Source organism: Orbicella franksi, chromosome 2, assembly GCF_964199315.1.
Source record: "Orbicella franksi chromosome 2, jaOrbFran1.1, whole genome shotgun sequence".
Taxonomy (NCBI): Eukaryota; Metazoa; Cnidaria; class Anthozoa; order Scleractinia; family Merulinidae; genus Orbicella; species Orbicella franksi.
The window spans coordinates 17528164-17549234 of NC_138146.1; the positions used below are offsets into that span (position 1 = coordinate 17528164).

Here is a 21071-nt window from a genome sequence, read left to right on the forward strand (position 1 = left end):
GTTTTGACCCACGGCAAGTATTCATTGTTTTGGAACACCAATATGGCTGCCATGACGTCATGTGTATACTCTCTATACCTTAATCTGGCGTGAAAACGTATTCGAGTTGGGAGGTATAACAATTCATATTAATTCAAGCTGAGTAATTTTGTTGCTATAGCAACGTCCAATTTATTGTGTTTTTGAATAGCAAACTAAACATTGTGTGAAACAACTTCCGCCATCGTGGATTTGTCATCTTGGATTTCATGATCTTTTCACGACGATAAAAATGACGCAAAATGGCCCAAAAGAATTAAAAACCGATAAATAAAGCTAAGGTTGTTACGAAAACGCTATAGCACAAAAATATTTTGTTAGAAAAAAATGAAACAAGAATATGTGGAAATGTCAGGACTTTTCCTTTCTCCTGATACAAGTTTTAAAATAATAGTGAATTTTAAACGGTCAAAGAGCAAACAACACGCCAGATTAAGGTATAGAGAGTATACACATGACGTCATGGCAGCCATATTGGTGTTCCAAAACAATGAAACGGCGGCCATGTTGGTGTACCAAACCAATCCTGTGGGAGTTCAACTCTTTTCGTATGTAAACACTTTCTTTTGTTCCAGTAAATTTGCATGGCTGCTGGACACGTGACTGAATACGCTCAATAAAAACTTGTTCATACCGCCGGTCTTCTTGCTGAAACCAGAAAGGGATAGTTTTCTATGATAGTACAGGTTACTGCAAGTAAACTGTTCTTTCATCAAAAACTTGAAAAGGTGGAACTGTCAGTTCTTTCATTGTAAACAGGGAAATTCAAAAATCAATAAAACCACCCGGCACAGTAATCGAAATGCGGGTGCCATGGCAACCGCATGTTCCACGACCAATCAAATAACCATAGTTAAAATTTTGATACAAAGCCAAAGAATACGCAAGTCATATTTTTCAAAATTTCAACTACACTGACATTCACCTCTGTCGACTGATACCACTACACCTGCTAAGCACTCGCTAGTGAATTTATAACCTTCTAAAGTCAGAGGGATATCTTCTTTGGTCTTAAGGTAAGAGCTTTTTAAACAAGAAAGCCTGTTTAGTATTATGAAACTAAATTGACTGGGGCAACTGTTACAAATCAAAAGCTATTCTAAACGAAGAAAGACGGTGTAGTCATCATCATCCTGTGGGAGTTCAACTCTTTTCGTACGTAAACACTTTCTTTTGTTCCAGTAAATTTGCATGGCATGGTAAATTTGCACGTGAGCCGTTGCTAACGGCTAGCCGTTCGTAAGCCGTTCAAACGAGATGGGACACCGTCCGAATGGCTCGAGCTACATCAGACGTCTACATCATGTATCAGTTCAGAACATATTGTCATCCCTTTGAACAGCTCGAGCTATCCGTTTAAAAAAATATTGTCATCTGTGCGAAGGGCTCGAGCTATCCCTTCCAAAGCAATCGCCAACTTTTCGAACGGCTCGGTGCAATTCGTTCAAAAACACAAGACGTTATTCGTGCAAAAAAAAAAAACAACAAAAAAACAAAAAAAACATTAGCTGTCCGAGCTAGTGCGGTCCGTGCCAAAAAATTATCCAGCCTTCTGCTTAGCTACTAAGCTGAAGTGTGTGACTAATGTTTTCGAGTGCAACAAACTTTAAGTTAATCCGTTCGTTGGCTTTGTGTCAGAATTGTTAACCAGACATAGAATAAAAAGCTTTCTTCGTGACAGAAAAAAATCTCAATAATCTTGCTTCGGAGAAACAAATCGACCAAACAAATTAGGGAGAAATTATTTTTAGTGGAAGTCCATAGCCAAACTGCTTCCTTTCTCAAATATAAATTACAATTTGGAAAGCTCTGCTACAAAGTCGAACTTTTCTCCAGGTATACTTCCTCTATCAATGAAGAGCATGAAAACTACCTAAAAAGTAGTAAAGCTAAGGTTGTTGAAAACAAGGATTGAAACGTCAGCGCACCAAGTTAATTTTCTTAAATTAAAAACAAGAAAACACGGAAATGTCAGCAAAGTTCATTTCTTTTGACGGAAGGTTAAAAATCGTTAAAAATAGCCTTCTTTAGTCAAAAAGCAAGCAACACGCCACAGTTAAATATTAATTACATTCAGACCCGGCTTTTCTGTTCGTTCCCTGAAACCGAAAAAGTGCAATTATCTATGAAAGCGGATGTTACTGCAACAAAGTTCTTTTTTCATTAAACACCCGACAATCTGGAAATGACAGTTCTTTCATTAAAAACAGGAAAATTCAAATTTTGCAAACACACCGGTCGAAATGTGGTTGCATGGTAAAATCGTATTCCTCGACCAATCAAATTAAAAGCATCGAAAGTTTTATGCCCACCCTCCCGGACTCAATAGGTTTACTTAACAGAGAATCAAGAAAGCCATGGCCAATGACACTGACGGAAGTCATAACTGTCACAGTTTGCGAGAAAATTCACACCCACAGCTCTTGACTGACGTAGTCCACTACATTAACTGAACACTCGCCTTAGAAATTGAGAAGGATATCTTCTTATCTTCTTCAGTCTTAAGGTAAGAGCTTTTCAAACAAAAAAGCTTATTTATTATCAAACTTAAACTAGGGGAAATGTTACGAATCAAAAGCTGTTCTGAACGAAGAAAGATGATGTAGTTAAGTGTCATCAAACATACTGGTTTCATATACCGGAGATGATATCTGTTTAGTATTCAAGCGCTCAAGTGCCAAATGATTTTTGAACAGAGATCCGGTATTAAGAGTCAATTTCTCTAATTGGCGAAAAAGAGGCGGCAGCTGTGAAATTTCCAAATACGGCGAGGCTTTTTTCAGAAAATACCATATTCAAAGCTTCTGAAGCGCTTTAAATTTTGCGAAATCGAGGAAAGTTCGAGAATACCAGTTTTAGTTCCCAGCTACAGCCGAAAATGGCGTAAAATTATGCATTTTCCTTTTGCTCGTACAGATCAAGGCGGTGATATCTATAAATGTGCTTTGGGTAAATCATAGTGCATGTCTTGCTGTTTCTAAAGCATTAATTTGGTTTGAAAAAGCTGCAATTTTTTTTATAATATTTAAGGCCGATCCAAATGCCGTAATCGAAGCTCTTCAGCGAAAGGGCTAATTTCAAAACCATCAAAAGCCCACTGGTACATTGAACTTGAAGTCGAAACTAACATTTTCTTAAAGCAATCCTCTATATTCTGTCGTGTGAAAATATCTTCCGCAGCCCGGAAAAAGTACCCTTTCGAGAGACATAATCGTAAACTGAACTGGTGGTACATTCGTTCGGTGTGAAACGAACATGGAAATTGCCCAGTGTCTTGCATCAAGAACGAAAACTGACTGCGAATGAAAACCTTTTTCTTTATTGTGAACGCTTCAAAATTGTTTTTTGTTATAGTCCATTGAGATTGACAGCACCAATATAAGCGTTTTGTTAACACTTGTGACCCATCCATGAGTTGAGACCGAAAACGTAGTGCAAACGTTAGTAGGTTTATTCCCAAGTTTGCACCAGTTGTATGTATATTATATATCAAACAGGAAAATGTGGAAGTGTCAGTTATTTCATTTAAGACAGAATCACCCGTCAAAGTGCAGTTGCCATGGCAACATCAGCTTCCTTAACCAAACAAATTGCAAACTTTTAAAGTTGGCGGGGGCGTCAATAGTGTCCCCTCTCACCCATCTTGATGTGAATAGGGGTTTATCAACGGGAAATTAAAAAAGCCTATTACAAGCGTGCAAGGTTGGTGGGGAGTCAAAAGTTCCCCCCTCCCCCCTCCCAATTTTAATAGAGTTGCTCAACAGAAAATAAAGAAAGCCAATAAAAACATCTTTGTTCAAGACTTCAGGTGTACTGAGAAGAAAATAGGTAAGGTTGTAAGGTCAGGTATAAAATGAATAGTTTTTGTTGAGCGCGACAAAGTTAAGCACATAGTCAAATAGTTGTTGTTTAATCAAAATTGAACGCCAAATATTACGAAGTGTACAAGTTAAATTATCACGTTTGATCGCCGAACAAAAGATCAAGTAAAAACACAAAGTCGACTGAGGCAGTGTGTCACAAAATTTGATGATTGATGTAGGACATTTCACGTCTTTTCCCTTATTCCAGTTGAACTATCTGTGCACGCCTGCGTCATTTCTGTGATAAACTATGAACTATGCTTTCCCGCGTTGTCAGTTATTGTCAAGTGTGTTTTATTAGTTATAAGTTATTCGTAATTTATAGTCAATATTTGCGCGGCCGGCGATCACTATTCTAGCGTCGTAGGAACTTGGATAGTCGCTCGCAATATGCTCCGTTATTAAATAATCATTTATCAAGAAATTTCTCGTTATATGGTGTCAGGAGTGGTTTGATCAACAATGGCTTATCTTCAGTCGTTGTCTGCGCCTCATTGTCTCGATATTAATGACTCCAACGTCGCAGAGAAATGGAACGAATGGGGCGAAATGTGGCTACACTACAATGTAACGGTGAGGTCCACGTGGCTACGTTCCTCACGGCAATAGGTCCTGAAGCGAGAAAAGTCAGATATGGTTAGATTTAAAGGAGAAAGCGTGGAGCGACATTAAAAATGCCATCACGCAAGCACCCGTCTTACGTTACTACAGCTTAAATGATGAGGTCACCCTCCAATGTGATGCTTCTGATACAGCGTTAGGTGGAGCCGCTCTTCTTCAATTACAGCAGCCAGGAAGCTGTGCATCGAGAGCCCTTACCCAAACTGAAAATTGAAAAAGAGCTCCTCGCCATTGTGTCCCCTTGCGAGAAATTTGACAAGTGTATTTTAGGCGTGATGTTGTTCACGTGGAAAGAGACCAAAAGCCCTTGGAGGAGATTTTTAAAAAGAGTTTCTGTGACGCACGCAACTGTTTGACTGCAGCGAATGCTGCTCCGACCTCAGCGTTACAATCTCGAAGTTAGGTACAAGAAAGGCCCTCTCATTTATATCGCTGATACCCTGAGCCCCGGATATTTCAATGAAACGGCGTCTTGTGAAGAAGTGAAGTCCCTAGAGCTTGTGGATCATATCGAGACCTTGCCTATTACTCCGTCACGACTGGAGCAGATTAAAAAAAAAATCCTCTCAAGATGAAGTCTGCAAATCTCTCAAGCGAGTCATCCTGGACGTTTGGCCAGGCCTTCTTCCAGTTCGAACTGGAACAGTTCCGTAGAGGACTGATTGTCCAAAGGAACTTGATTTTCCGTGGCTCTCGTCTGTTTGCTTCCCAGTGCCCTGAGAAAAGGAATTATGTACCTGGCTCATTAATATTCAAGTCACATTGGCCTTGAAGGTTGCCTTCGTCGTCTGCGGGAATGCATGTTCTGGCCTGGGATGAGCTCACAAATGAAAGACTTTGTCAGTCAATGTGATGTTTGCCAGACTCACCACGACTCGCAAGTCAGGGAGCCCATAATTCAGCACAATGTTTCTCCACTTCCTTGGGCCAAGATAGCTGCTGACCTCTACTATTTCTTAGGTCGGGTCCTTCTAGTTGTGAGGGACAACTTTGGTAATTTCAGTGAGGTGGATTCTCTCTCGACGGAAAACTCCAAAGCCCTGATCACAAGTCCAATGGCCATGTGGCAGATACGGGGTGTCGGATCCGTAGTCACTGATAACGGACCTTGCTTTGCATCGTCAGTATTCCCAACAATGGCCAGTCAGTGGAACTTTCAACATGTCACTTCGAGTCCCCGCTATCCTCAGAGCAATGGAAAAACTGAGAGTGCGGTTCGCACCGTTAAACGTCTCTTCACGAAATGCTGAGCTGCTGGTGTCAGTGAGTTTCGAGGACTTCTTGATCGGCGCAATACTCCAAGCGAGGGGATTGACACGGGTCCAGCTCAATGGTTCTTTGGCCGTCGTTGCAAGATAGGATTAAAATAGGGTAAAACATAGTCAGAATTGCGTAAATTGCAATTTAGAAGCACATAAACAGTACAGTGGTCGATAAACCTCTTTCTTTTCATTTGCAATCTGTTTAATTAAGAGAGGTGTTAGGAGTAGTTAGGTGGAGCCACGTATACGTATATAGCTCTACACTGAAATAAAAAACAATCTGAACTAGAAGAGCGTAAAAGAAAGTATCATTATCTTTTAGTCAAAAACAGTATATCAAATCAGGTATTTGTTTGGTGCTTTACATTTTATGATGGTCGTTCATGTAGCTGCTCAGTTCAATCTCGATCTATCAGAAATTCCTGCAGTCACTCCTCCCTCTTTCCCTCCAATGAGAGAATGTGCTGTTTAAAGAATTGTCCTGGAAAAAATCTATTTAGCTCGTGAGACAATTTTGAAGAAGGCTTAAGTTTGGAGTTTGGAATTTCAGAGTTCACAGCCATGACCGTAGTTGGGATATCTGTGGTTCATTAGCATGGCCGTTAAGAATTTATTTATTCAGATTTCTCCTTACTCTTAGTTTCAGATGAGAGGGGAATATATCTAAACCTCGACACAATGCTTGACCAAATGCGAATTCCAATTTCCACACATGGTAAAGATCGTCAGAAATGTACTGCTGTGCAGCGACGTACATGTAAGAATCTCTATCTTGTTTATGATATATTACAAGAAACTAGACGCTCTAAGAGCGTTTACTCGGGCTTCGTACCACAGTATCAAATCGTACTTTACGAAAACGCGTATTGGACACAATAAAAGCAAACTAAAGAATCAGGATATTTTAGCACAAGAGTTCCGCTTAGATATTTACTATTCAAGTTGCTTCGTTTAGGATCCTCCTCATCCTATCGCAAGTTGTGAGTTTAAACCATTTTGGTTCAAGAATGAAGCACAGCTGTCTACGCATTGATGGAGAAGTTGTTTGCAAAGAATTTTCGAGGTCTTCTTACAACTTATGGCGATTTCTTTGTACATGCTAGCAGAAATTGCACGAAGTTTGTTTACTGGTCGCGGCGATCCGAGTAAATTGTGTAGCTGAACATCTTTGCCATATTGCGATCTTAATCCCTTTTCAAGAGTCATATCTTCTTTGGAGAGCGAATAATCCCTTTCGAGAGAGCCAAAACGAATCATGATAAACTCCTTCGCGAAAACAACAGTCCTGTGACTAGGCTCAAATTGCATTGCACATAATTTGCATAAACTTTCAAGTTGGGTATTTTGCGGATAACTTCCAAGAATTTGCGACCCTTAACGCAGTTTATGAAGAAATATTCAACCTACACATTTTTATTGAATCAAGGCAAGAGTATTTTTTAAAAAGGACTCTCATTTATAAGGGAAGATGCGGCATTCTGTTTTGCTATTTATTTTGGTTTCATGCTCGTCTAGTTCATGTCACGCAACGTGATTTTCTTTTGCAGTCAGACACAGTTTTCTAAAAGAATTGGCGATTGCTAATTAAGACTGCTAAATATATTTGAACCACTAGTGAAATAAATGGCTAAACTATCGTCAATGCAGATTTTCCTTAGGACTTGGAAAGAACATTGGTTCGTCAATAATCCCGCACAATCGAAGGTTTAATTCTCCCGTACAATGTGCCTCCAAATTCACACGTTATTTTTTTTTTTTCCTTCACCCTACTTGAAAGCCAACTAACTTGGAGGCAAGATATTCAACTCAAGTTATCAAAAGTCTTATCTTTACAACATTGGAGATCGACATATTTTGCGCGGTGCAAGAAACAAGTCACATGTTTTTATTGAGCTACGATTCCAAAAACGTTTTCGTATTTCGCTCGTTTTATTGCAATATGATTTGTTTTACTGCAATGTTCTAAATAATAACAGCAGTAGCCACATACCGTCATTTGACTGCCTATTTTTGCCAGTGTTTTCGTAGATTGAACTCATACCGCAGTCGGCTCAGTTAATTGTTATCTCACGAGAACGTTTCCAGCGTGAACTTTGCTTACCTGGGTGGCTTTCAAGCAATATAATTCGTGGACCGACCCTTTCTGAAAACGATCGACATCTTTGTCTGTGAGATGAACGTAAAAGGCGCGATTCTTGCCAAAACTTTCTTCGCAAAACACCGCATTCTGTCACAATGAGCGAGCAATGTCGCGTTTCTCGTCCTCAGTTTCCATGGTCTACGCATGGAACGCCTGGGACCATGACCCCCGTTTTGGCGACCAAAACGCTAGCATTTTAAGACTCGGGCTTTCCTACGGAAGCCCGAGTAACAAAAAAATACATTGATGAAGCTTTCTACTGGATGTAAAAAACAAGAAACCTAGGAGTGGATGTAAATAAATAATATTTTTAGAAGTCATAAGACCTGCAATACGAAAGCTCTTCTAAGAAACTTACAAAAGAATCCTCTTGTCAGTATTAAACACATAACCTTCCCTTTATGCTTAGCTGCAGTTTAATAGCACCATTTTGTGAGTGAAAGTTAAATTGGAGAAACTACGTTTATAGTATGTGAAGGTGAATTAATCAACATGACACGAGCGTGAGACAAAGAAAAATTCTGAGTCCCCGACAGGAATCGAACCCATGACCTCCCGAACACCGGGCGGGCGCTCTATCCACTGAGCTACGAGAACTCATGGAGAGCAGGGTCATTCAACTGAGTTCATATATGATAGGTGTCCTGCATACTGCTAGGATCAACGCTATCGAATTCATCGTGAGTAGTGATAAGTTAATAAAGATGGTGAATTTTAAGCTCGGTAACTCAGGGGACGGGGACTCAGAATTTTTCTTTGTCCCACGCTCGTGTCATGTTGATTAATTCACCTTCACATTTCATTACCGAGCTTAAAATTCACCATCTTTATTAACTTATCACTACATTTATCTCATTCTCGGTATTTACAGGAATTGGCTCTTAAATGCCAGAGTGGCAGAGAAACGTCCGCGATATTACTCTAGGAGTGGTTGAGTGCCTCAACAAACAATCATGCAATTCCTCATTGAATGAAAATAGATTGTATTCCCAAACCTGACGACGTGACATGTTATCATTCCTGTTTTTGATCTTGAAACGTTCTTATTGTTTTTACGACCAATAAAAATGCTGCGCCTTAAGTTGTGCTTAAGATATGCCTTTGCCGTCATCTCGAAGCCGCGAGACGAGAAAGTGAGCCTGCTCTGATCTCTGCAAATTTTTCATTTCCACCTTGGAAACCGCAGCGAAGCTTTGTTGAAATCTCAACTGACCTTGTTGTTCACAATGGCAGCAAACCGTCCCCGAAGACTTGTTCACCAATTTCTTGACAGAACTACACTCACCCGGACGATCACACTATACGAACTACTGATACTCCTGGGTTCAAACCATTCACTAAAATACTCTGTCAAGTCTAAATTGCTTTGGCAAGGAAATAACATTCGCCGAAGACTCCGTGAGTTAGCCAGGCCGCTGGAAACAAAAGAGGCTGAAATACAGCTTGTTGGCATCGATATACAGCACCTAGAAGCAGCTGTGGAAGACGGAACCGATGGTGAGAACAATAATATCTTTTACCAGTCACTTCGTTGATTCTTTTGTATCGTTTGACTGTTTTAAATAAAACTTTTGAAAATGCTAATTGCGTCGTTCTTTGTAGCAAACAACATCCTATTTACATATGATGGAACCTCGTGGCGGTACGTGCTTCATGCTCGGCTAACCAAACTCGAATTTGCACTTGCTGTCACAAAAAATGAATCACTCTTTTAAGCTTTATTTTGCAAAATTAAAGCTCTCACAAAATGTCCCAGAAAACCCGAGCTATTCCCATTCTTAAGTGCTTGAATTTCTTTTTCTAGAGTTGAAATTCCTTTTCTTTCGCGATTTGGAATTTAGGATCGGAAAGGAATTTTACAGTTGGATTTTTCTTTTGTCCCCACAGTTCGTTAGAATACGCAGTTTCTTCTTAGTCTGGTCAACAAAATAGCACTTCTCGTCTTTTTTCGAGGAAAAATCGGGCCCGCAACGCGGTAGAAACAAAAGATGTTTTCTGAAGCGTAAAACGAGACAGCTGATCAAAAGTCACGACTGCAGGAAAGAGAGGGGGGTTTCCCTCATTGACGTCACTGAAGTGGGGTTAAAAACATCTTACTGCGCGCAATCACGGATATGACAGCTTGGCTAAACAACCTCGAATTTACATATCCACGCTCGTGCTTCGAACCTTGCTTCTGAGCCGTGTTGATAAGATAAGTTCTCAGGTCGGTGTGCGGTGTTTTCGTTCCCTTTAATGGTAGAATTATAACTTGAAAACATATACTTAGGGTGAAATATCGCAAGTTACACACTGCATTGACGGCAGAGAAGTTTGTCATTAATCAGCCGGTGAGGTTGCACTAGTGCGCCGGCAGCTGAAGGGAAACTGAATTAAGTGAAAAGACGGCCGTGAACCAAAGAAAAGCCACAATTTTTGTCAACTAAGGTGAGTTGCCTACCAGCGGCAAGGGTGCGTATTTTTTAGAAAAAAAGGCGCAGGCCTAGAAAAGTAGTTTCAGCTAGCGACCACAATGCGACTATGGAAGTTTAGAAGCAAACCTGCAGGAAAATGTTGGCCTTAGTAGTTAGCCATAATCTTAGCAGATCTTTAATGCTAGCAGCTAGTCATTACGAAAAGTATGAAAATTTTATATCGTCAGATCTTTCCTTATGTACTGCAAACACTACAGTCTCTCAGACTAAACGATCGTCTCCAGTGATGCTGTTAGTTAAGCGGGTTCAAACTGAGTGCAACCGAAATATTAGAAAACAACTTCCCGTCAAAAGTAAATAAAGTAGGCGTTTAAACGAAAATTTAATGTCAATGAAAGCCAGCCGGAATCGAGGAATGCAAGTGATTAGAAGCTTGGACAGATTGAACTCGGTCCAAAGGAGCTAGCTATTTTTAGAAAAACAATTCTAAGTTTCATACAGATTTTCCTTTTTTAGCCGGCGACGGTTACGATGACCGGTGTGACAGTTCCCGCCTCTTACTGCCCGCAAATAAACACACGCACTGGGTGGCGAGTGTACATTCGGACAATTTGCCGGATTACAAAAAAAGCAAAAAGGGACATTACCAAACGATAACGACGAGTTCAATTTGAATACAAGCACAATATTTTAGGGATTCTTTTTTTAGTTTTGTTTTTCCTATTTTACCGACTTTGGTACGACAATAAGTGGCTAAATGCAGGAAGATAAAGCCATACAGAATGGAATTTTATAAAGATGTTCTCCCAGCGAGCGATCAATGGTTTCTTTTTGCTAAATAAATATAGTAGAATGAACGGGCTATGAAACTATCGAATTTCAAAGAAACTGACAGAATATTAATTTAAAGTTGTCACTTAGATATCAAAATCTTTCCCTAGCTGCGGCTGACTTTCTCAGTGATGGGGAAAAGGATCATTTTCCAAAATTTATATTGGCTATTCGGAAACCTTTACCAGCTGGACCATTTTAAAAGCCGTATCTGAACCTGTCAGTGGTAAACAACTATTTCACGGTTTTGTGCACGGCTTACGCCCAAAAAGAGAGAAAAAAAATATAATACAACAAAGAACTTTGTCGAGTTTCATAACCATTCCCCTCTATTAACTATGTTCGCATGGTTGATTTTATACTCGGCGTTCTTTCCAAACAAGAAAGCAGAATCGGTTAGAAGACAACATTATTCATAACTTAGAATGAAGTCTTTCAGTTGAGTGTTATGATGGTGTGCATTGAATAGCCTGTCATCACTTTGCATACTTAGCTCTATATAATTTCAATCATGTTTACTTTTATCACAGCTAATATTCATAGCATTAGCATATTTTACATTATAATAAAGTTTGCATATAACGCGCGCTCTGATTGGCTGATCATGAAACAGCGTGCTTTATCAGGAAAGAGATGCACGGGTTGATGACGGTGAGCTGACGCTAAAATTTATGACCCAAATCACCTTATTATGTATGGCTTATTGACCAAGTGTGTGAGGTCAAGATGGCAGGATATTAGCCAAGTTCTTTTTTCGCGTGTTTATGGATCGAGACGGTTTATGCCCGCTCACGGAGCTGGCCATATAATAAAGGAAATTAACGCGAATTGAGGGTAAATTTGCTCCCTAATAAAGGACATTAACGCGAGAGAGGGGGCAAAATTTCAAAATGAAGGAAATTAACGCGTCTGCTACTCCCTCCCCGAAAAAGAATTTGTTGAGGACAGGAACCAATTTATTTTAAGTGTAAAGCCGACAGCGAACACGAACAAAATCCAGTTGAAGTACAGTAAACGATGTACTAATGTGAAATATTGATGTGAAATGCAAAGTGCGCGAATAAAATTTATTGTTTGGCTGTGTCAAGAATGTGTGTCTGGAGTGTGTCACAGATCTGGGGGAAAATAATGGTAATTAACGTCACGGAAATTGACGCGCAACTTAATTAACAGCGGAGAAATTAACATTAACATAAATTATTATATGGCTTTGGCTTGTGGCCGATATAACGCGCGCTCTATCTGATTGGCTAAGAGCGAGATCTGAGCGGTCATTATGCAGCCGTAATGCCCACGGGCCGATTACAGATTATGCAAATTAGGAGGAGCCCGGTCCTGAAAAGAAGCGATGAAAGTCGATTAAAATCAGTATGAGAATGTAAGTAGCTAAAAGTTTAGAGATATTTCTTTAATAAAATTTATATAGATGACTTACCAGCCGGTAACCTTGGCGGGCACTAGTGAAAAACAATCAAAGTTTGCCGAGTCTTAAGTAAAGCAAAAATCGCTAAGTGAAAAACACCATCGGCAGATCTTTCATGCATCCTGAGCGGAACACCACGAAGAAACTTATAAGTTATTATCTTAGTCACAGCAATTACCGAAATATTGAACTCCGTCAAAGTTCTCATCAAATAGATTCCCTCGCTTTGACACAAGCAAGTGCAAATCAGCTTCCAGGATCATCAGATGTAAACAATCGGGCGGTTTCTGTCGGTAGCAGTGTTTCTGATAACTGCAGACGTTCACAAGGCTTGAAAAGTTCATCCATAAATCCCAGAATGAAGAAGGCGAAGATATGTTGTCGAAAGCGAATGCGAAGATCGAGTTAAGCTTATTTTGAGCAGTGCATTCTGAAGCATTAGTATTTTCTTTCACCGAAAGACGGTTGGTTTGGACAATTTTAAAGCACTTGCTGTCTTTTGTATATGCGTTGACGTTTCGTCACAAAAGTCGGAAAAACTCCCCCATCAACTTGTGATACCACGATACTAAAATACGTTTTAGAGGCTGTGACAGTCACTTTTCCCGTAAAGAAATGGGTGTTTTTAACGGAATACGTAATACAGTGGTGAAGTTCACTGACTGTGTAGTTTTGCCCTGGGTTTGAGACGATGAATGAATCGGTAAACGCGCGCATCGCCGGATGTAAATTGACGACTTCCGCTCGAATGATTTTTTTTCTTTATTGATGAGCCATATAATAAACAACTTAATAACCTCGACCGTTCGGTCGTTACGGGAAAATCTCAAACCTCGGCCTACCGTATTGACCGAGCGATAGCGAGGTCAATACGGCAAGACCTCAGTTTGGGATTTTCCCGTAACGACCGAACGGTCGAGGTTATTAAGTAGTTATTAACGCGAATTTTTGAAATTCGCATTAATTTCGTGAAGCGTTTTTCTATAAAAAGGTAAATATACCCTGTGACTCAGACAAACGCGATGGAAAAGAGCTATTTGTCTGCGGTAAATATGGCTGCACGGAGACCATTGTTAACAACAGTAACTGCACTAAGCTAACAGGTTTTGCTAGATTCCAGCAAAACACGTAGCGAAAGAAACAATTCTCAACCTAGCGAATGCGGCTTCGATAAAAGACATTGTACCCGACATTATACTGGTTACGAAGGAAGAAATTACGCTTAAGAAGTAAAACAACGGCAGAAAACACCAATTGCGCTGTCTCTGAGAAGCTATATTTTTGTAAAAATGCTCTGACAACACTTACATGCAGTGTAGTAACGCTCGTTTGCTTGCAAGCGATCTCCGGTCATCTCAGCGAAGTGAATCACAAGAATTTCGTATCAACGCTCATCCGACGACTGATCAGTAGAAAGCTTGCCATGTGATGTTCTCTCCTGCACGTACTCGGTGTGGAACCAGCGGGAGCTGTCTAGCCTTCCAACTTTGACACTACTGAGTTTGGGAACATGTTCTTGCTGCATCGGTTGGAAATCGTAAATAACTGTAGCTCATTTCAAATACAACTCAGTATTTTGCATTTTCATCCGCAAGCTTTGAGCTCCTTGTTTCGTAATTTCCATTGAACTAAGTGCACGTTTTCATGAGCCACAACGCGGCCGGATTCCTCTGGACTAGAAACCTTTAGAACTTTGAAGAGATCGTTCTTCTCTAGAAAGCCACTCGAAACCGCAAGGTTAGCTCAGTGAAGTTCAGTTTGTGATTGACAGCTGTTGTCTCGTTAGCCAGTCAAATTATTTGAACCATTCTAACAAGGATTGTGATTGGCTTATTTCAGCGTGCTTTATCAGAGAATAGATGCATGTTGACGCCACGCTTTCTCGCTTGGAAAATATAGATTGGTTTGAAAATGGAGCTGAATGCGCGGGAAAATGAATGGCTTCTTTATCATAAAACAAAGAAAGAAGCCTCGGCTGTGCTCTGTTCTGTTGCAAAGCACTTAGGAAGCGGTAGAGCACTCAAGGAGTAGGGAAAAACATTCAACTACGTCTCGTGTTTCCGCCTACACTTCTGTCGTGCTTTACTGCTATCTGCGTGCTCCAGTAAAACAGAATAGAGTACAGCCGAGTCTTCTTTATTTGATAATTTTCATCGCTTTCTATCACTTTATCATACAGAATCCAAGAGATGGCAATGTCTGTTTTAAACACTATCAACCACACAAACTCACAAGGAACAGACGGTAAGATAATCAATGCTTCTATTATCACGTTCTGTGTTCTTATTGGTCATTGATGCCTAGTTTATATTTTATTTCCGATCGCCTGGCACACCTTATTTATGTAGCGCTATTTACATCGATACCCCTTGACCAAGCGTGAGGTCAAGATGACTGGATGTTTTCGAAGTTCGAGGCCAATATCCAGCCATTCTGACCGAACAAGCTTGGTCAATAAAGGATTTATTATATGGAAAAAGAACACTATTATCTTGTGGGACATAGCGGGTTATCCCGAGCGGCCAAGCGTATCTTAGCACCATCTTGCCCGCTCGGGTAGCCAATCAACGCGCAAGATTCGGTTCATCTTACCCGCTCACGGAGCTAGCCGTACAATAAAGCAAATTATTATATGGCTAGCTCCCTGAGCGGGCAAGATGAATCAAATCCTGCGCTGTGATTGGCTACCCGAGCGGGCAAGATAGAGCTATCTTGCCCGCTCGGGACTACCCGCCGTGTCCCGCAAGAAAAATTTCCCCGAAAGCCACATAATAAATCCTTTATTGACCAAGCTTGTTCGTTCAAGATGGCTTGATATTGGCCTCGTTCTTTTTTTGCGTGATTATGGACCTCGACTCTGTCTCGGTCCATAAACACGCAAAAAAAAAAAAAGAACTTGGCCGATATCCAGCCATCTTGACCTCACACTTGGTCAATAGCCCATATATATCGCCTGCTGGTGATTCCATTATTTTTTAATTTCTCATTATTCTCTCAAAGCCGTATTTCAAAATAGAAACCAACACGAATAGGCCATTTCCGAAATACCTTAAGCCTCTTGCTCAAAGCGAATCTTGGTGCCCTCCTTTCATATGAAAATGGGATTTCATTCACATGCAAGTTTCACTGATTTTCATGTGAATGGCCTCGCCTTGCTTGATGGAGAGGCTTAGGTCATAGCACTCATATAACAACAATCCCCTCATCAGCCCTCCTATAGCAACAAACCCCGAGTCAATTGAAAACATTGTTGGCCAGCACGAGTGTGAAATGATATCAAGTCATCCTCTCTCAATTTACAGGAACGTACTTCGATCAAAGCCAAAACTCAAGCATTCAACAGCCTTCTACTGCTATCTCAACGAATGTAAAGGTTGGCATGACGTTAGCATATGCAGTCATTTTCATCGTTGCTTTGTCGGGCAACTCTTTTGGTTTGTTCGTGGCTTCAAAGAAATCTCTGTTCAACAGTGTCACAAACCTATTTATCGCCAACATGGCCGTTGCAGATCTGCTATTGACTGTCACAGCTATGCCCTTTAGTGTGACTTTCTTCTACCTTAGAGACTCTTGGTTTGGAGGAACACTGGGTACTATCACGTGCAAGGCCATGCACTACGCCATTCGCGTTTCCATAGCAGCGACCGTCCTAACAATGACCCTGATCTCATTCGACAGGTTTTGCGTTGTATTCTATCCCCTGAGGGGAAAGTTTTTCCGAAAACCGAGAATCGTGTCAGCAATAATTTGGGCTTTGTCTTTCATTTTAATGACCCCAACTCTTCTTTTCTATAAAGTTACAGTTATTCCGCGCGAGAATGCGTACGAACGCGTATGTCGGGGAGACGCTTGGCTCAGCAGTCACTCACGTAAGATCTTTCACATCTGCCTCTTCTGTATACTGTATGCGTTCCCTTTGATGGTAATGGCAGTCCTTTACGTCTTAATTTGCCGCAAGTTATGGCCTCGTAAGATCCCAGAAAACGTGTCAGGAAAAAGTCGAGCCGTTGTCGAAATGTCTAAACGCAAAGTTGTGCGACTGTTGATTGTCATAATCATTGTATTTGCGCTTTGCTGGCTCCCATCATATGTCAATCACTATTTTTCGTTCATTCAACCTGAACATTGGCATAAATTACCAGCGGAGATTCAGTACGTGTTCTTTTGGTTAGCGCATGCAAACAGCGCCATAAATCCGTGTCTTTATATCCTGCTTAATTATAATTTTCGCAGGAGGCTGGTTTCCATGCTTGTCCGTTGTCCGTGCCTGAGATGTTTCTGTTGAACACCAGATTGAGGAATAAAAATCTTACAACAGCAACGGTACATGTCTCTAAGTCAAGCAACGTTCGATCGAATGACATAACTTATTTTGGCAAGTAAGAGGTAAAGGGACACCCATAATTGGTGCGATACTTTTCGTTTAAAACTGCGAAGCTGCCAGCGTGAATATACGCTTATCGTTTTCATCGAAAACGCTGTCCCGCCACAGTGGAGACTTATGAAAATGGAGCCCCATTCGTAAGGAGAGCGAAAAGGGAGGCTTTCGAAAACGCCAACGTCATTTACACGTGCAACTGACAGTTGTGGACTATTCTAATAGAATTTCAGATTGAGTCTGCAAACGTTTTAGCTTAGACGGGGAAATCGCTGCGATGACCATATTAAAAACAGGAAAATGTTTAACTGTGAGTTCTCTCATTAAAGACAGGCACACCCGTCACGTTTCGTTGCCATGACAACATCGAGTTCTTCGACCGATCAAATTACAAACGTTCAAAGTTGTTGGGGGCCACAGAAGTTTCCCCTCCCACCCCTATCGATATCAGTTAGGCTACTCAACAGGAAACGAACCTCGGTTTGCCTGTTATTATATATAGCTACTGCCCTGTGAACCCCATCGGCAGGCTTTTTGACATGGATAAAAATTGATAAAAAATTACTTAGTTGACAGTGACTGACATCTGCTGAAAACAATTCATATTAATTTTGAAACCAATAAATTCAAAATTAATTACCGCACATTATTAGTTTTTTTTTATAGCTCTTTTATTGATGAAAACATGTTACAATATTGCAACAAATTACAAAAGTAGTGCAAAAAAGAGGGTTGTTACAACTGATAATATACTAATGAAAAATAGTCGATAATGTATACGATAGTAAATATTACAAACAATATGTCTCTCTAGCTTTGTACAAATATATATAGCTGGGGGAAAAGGCAACATAGTCACATCAAGTCATTTGGCTATTTCAAGCTGGATAATAAATTTGGATATGAATTCAGAAGTATCTTGTTTCTTTTGCATTGTTTTGCAAGCATAGTGGTATTGCTTTGCATATAACAGAAGAAGACGCAAATCCTTTGTTTGGTTATCAGAAAGATTGGTGTTTGGTGTTGGTAAATTGAGAAAGCATTGTAGCGAGGTTAGGCTGACATTGATTTGGTGTAAATTATTGAACCATTGAAGAGACTCGTCACATTATTTCAAGAGAGATTGACAATGAAAGAATGCATGTTCAATAGAATCATTTTCACCGCACAGAACACATTTGACACAGTCAGTTATTCCAATTCGATTAAGTTCTTTATTAGTGACTAGCATTCTGTGCAGCAACTTGAAATAGAATTGTCTTAACTTATTATCCCGAGTGATTTTATAATTGTTTTGGGTACAGTTTACCCAACTGTCAGCAACTTCAGGACAATTTTTCCGCCATGATTTAATAGCAGTAGGTTCTGTTTTGATTTCCTCTGCAAAACGTTTATAAAACTGCTTGCAGAAAGTTTTCTTTAAATTGAGAGTGATATCTTTAGATAGTTGGAAATCAAAGTTTTCGCAAATTGAATTCAGATCCCCAAGGTCCATATGAACTGATGCGTAACTTTTGGGATAAGCGGGAATAGCTGAGGTGATTTGGTAGTATTGCAGAAAGTTAACTTTGATGTTATATTTATCGCTGAATTCTTGTGGTGAAAGAAAATTTTCCTTGATTGTTCAGCAAGTCTTGCACAAAAAGAACATTACTATCCCGCCATGCCTTCCAAAAAGACCGATTTATTTTCTATAGTTATATCTCTGTTGTTCCACAAGATGAATTCGTGTTTCAAGGGATCTTCGTAATTGCTACGCACTTCTTGAAAGTGATCGAGGAGTTCTCGATAAAAGAGAGGGATTTTTCTGTCTAATTTCTCGACACCGTAATTACAGTTTAGAAGAAAAAGGAGCCCTCCATGTTTATCGAAGTAGTAATTAGGGATTGCCGTCCAGGTGTCATCAGTGTTATTTAAGAGTCTACTTATCCAAGTGAGACGTAGCGCTTTTATAACAGTCCTGAAGCAGGGAAAGCTTAGTCCACCCTTAGATAAGGGGCGGAACAGAACCTGTCACTTGATCTTATCTCTCTTATTGTTCCATAGAAAAGGAAACAGTTAACTTTGGGTTTGGTGTATCGCTGTTTCTGGGACAGAAAGCATGGATGCACTATAGATTAGCTGAGACAAACCTAGAGATTTTGGTAGCATAGTTCTTCCAAAGAGCGTCAGGTCCCGCGACCGCCATGTATTAAGCTTCGTTTCCATTTTCCTTATTTTGACATAAAAATTGTTGTTGTTGTTGGCAGCTGCATCGTGAGAAAGGTAAGTTCCAAGGAATTTTATAGCATCTTTTGGACACTAGAATTTTAAAGGCTCTATCTTATTTTTGCTCGAGGCACCAATCCACAAGGGTTTGGTTTTTTTTTTTATTTAATTGCAAACCGGAAAATTCTCCAAATAAGTTAACTATATTCATGGCATTTCTAAGTGACGTAGTAACTTCAAGAATCAGGGTTGTATCATCCGCAAACTGTGAGATCTTAGCGTTCTGTCCACTTGGTAGTTCGATGCCCCTGCAGAGTTGATTTTGGCGTATTTTGAGGGCTAGCATTTCGACCGCTAACACAAACAAAAGAGGACTCAGGGGACACCCTTGACGGACACCTCGAGAGACTTTGAAGTAATTAGTCATGAAACCCGCATTCATCACGCCACTTTCAACATTATTGTAAAGAATGGATATCCATTTTGTAATATTTGGACCAAAGTTGTATAATTCAATACACTAGTTCAATTAGTTTGCGTTTAATCAAAATTTTACGCCAGATGTCACGGACAGCAAATACATTGGGTGCCTGTGCTTAAATCCCATTCGCAGGCTTTTTAACAGGCATAAAATTAACTTCTTAGTTCATCGTGACTGGCATCCGATAAAATCAATAAGCACTTAATGACTGACCCCGCGGGAAACAGTCAGTTTTGTTTCCCCGAGACCCTCAACGTTCCCCGAGGGAAATGCTTTGTTCTACATCCCAACTCAAAAGTAGAAAAAAAAAAAATAATAATAAACTGCGAGGAAATGCTTTGCTTTACGCCGGCTCACAAATTTGCCGCGGTTTCAAGAAGCACGACCTGATCAAGTGCGAGTCGAAAGTTCATGTTGTAGTTTCACTAAGGAGTTAGCGAGTTTTGCTTGCCCTAGTTTTGATCCACGGCAAGTGACACGTTTTCCTCCAATCGGAAAACGTATTCGAGTTGGGAGGTATAACAATTCATATTAATTCAAGCTGAGTAATTTTGTTGCTATAGCAACGTCCAATTTATTGTGTTTTTGAATAACAAACTAAACATTGTGTGAAACAACTTCCCGCCATCGTGGATTTGTCATCTTGGATTTCATGATCTTTTCACGACGATAAAAATGCAGCAAAATGGCCCAAAAGAATTAAAAACCGATAAATAAAGCTAAGGTTGTTACGAAAACGCTATAGCACAAAAATATTTTGTTAGAAAAAAATGAAACAAGAATATGTGGAAATGTCAGGACTTTTCCTTTCTCCTGATACAAGGTTTAAAATAATAGTGAATTTTAAACAGTCAAAAAGCAAAGAACACGCCAGATTAAGGTATAGAGAGTATACACATGACGTCATGGCAGCCATATTGGTGTTCCAAAACAATGAAACGGCGGCCATGTTGGTGTACCAAACCAATCCTGTGGGAGTTCAACTCTTTTCGTATGTAAACACTTTCTTTTGTTCCAGTAAATTTGCATGGCTGCTGGACACGTGACTGAATACGCTCAATAAAAACTTGTTCATACCGCCGGTCTTCTAGCTGAAACCAAAAAGGGAAAGTTTTCTATGATAGTACAGGTTACTGCAAGTAAACTGTTCTTTCATCAAAAACTTGAAAAGGTGGAACTGTCAGTTCTTTCATTGTAAACAGGAAAATTCAAAGCTCAATAAAACCACCCGGCACAGCAATCGAAATGCGGGTGCCATGGCAACCTCATGTTCCACGACCAATCAAATAACCATCGTTAAAAATTTGATACAAAGCCAAAGAATACGCAAGTCATATTTTTCAAAATTTCAACTACACTGACATTCAACTCTGTCGACTGATACCACTACACCTGCTAAACACTCGCTAGT

The 21071-nt window shown here is 40.1% G+C and overlaps 1 protein-coding gene across 2 annotated transcripts; it reads left to right on the forward strand.

The window, feature by feature from the left end:
* Nucleotides 1–9976: 9976 nt before the first annotated feature.
* Nucleotides 9977–21071, forward strand: LOC145478349 (galanin receptor type 2-like). 2 transcript variants are annotated; one of them, XM_081456351.1, is made up of 4 exons: nt 9977–10352; nt 14773–14837; nt 15896–16804; nt 19995–21071. In XM_081456351.1, the coding sequence occupies exons 2-4, from the start codon at nt 14783–14785 to the stop codon at nt 20048–20050; spliced, it is 1020 nt and encodes a 339-aa protein (XP_081312477.1). In that variant the 5' UTR covers nt 9977–10352; nt 14773–14782; the 3' UTR covers nt 20051–21071. The 2 variants fall into 2 exon arrangements, with proteins under 2 accessions (XP_081312477.1, XP_081312476.1); XM_081456350.1 differs by lacking the exon at nt 19995–21071 and having other exon boundaries at nt 15896–18627.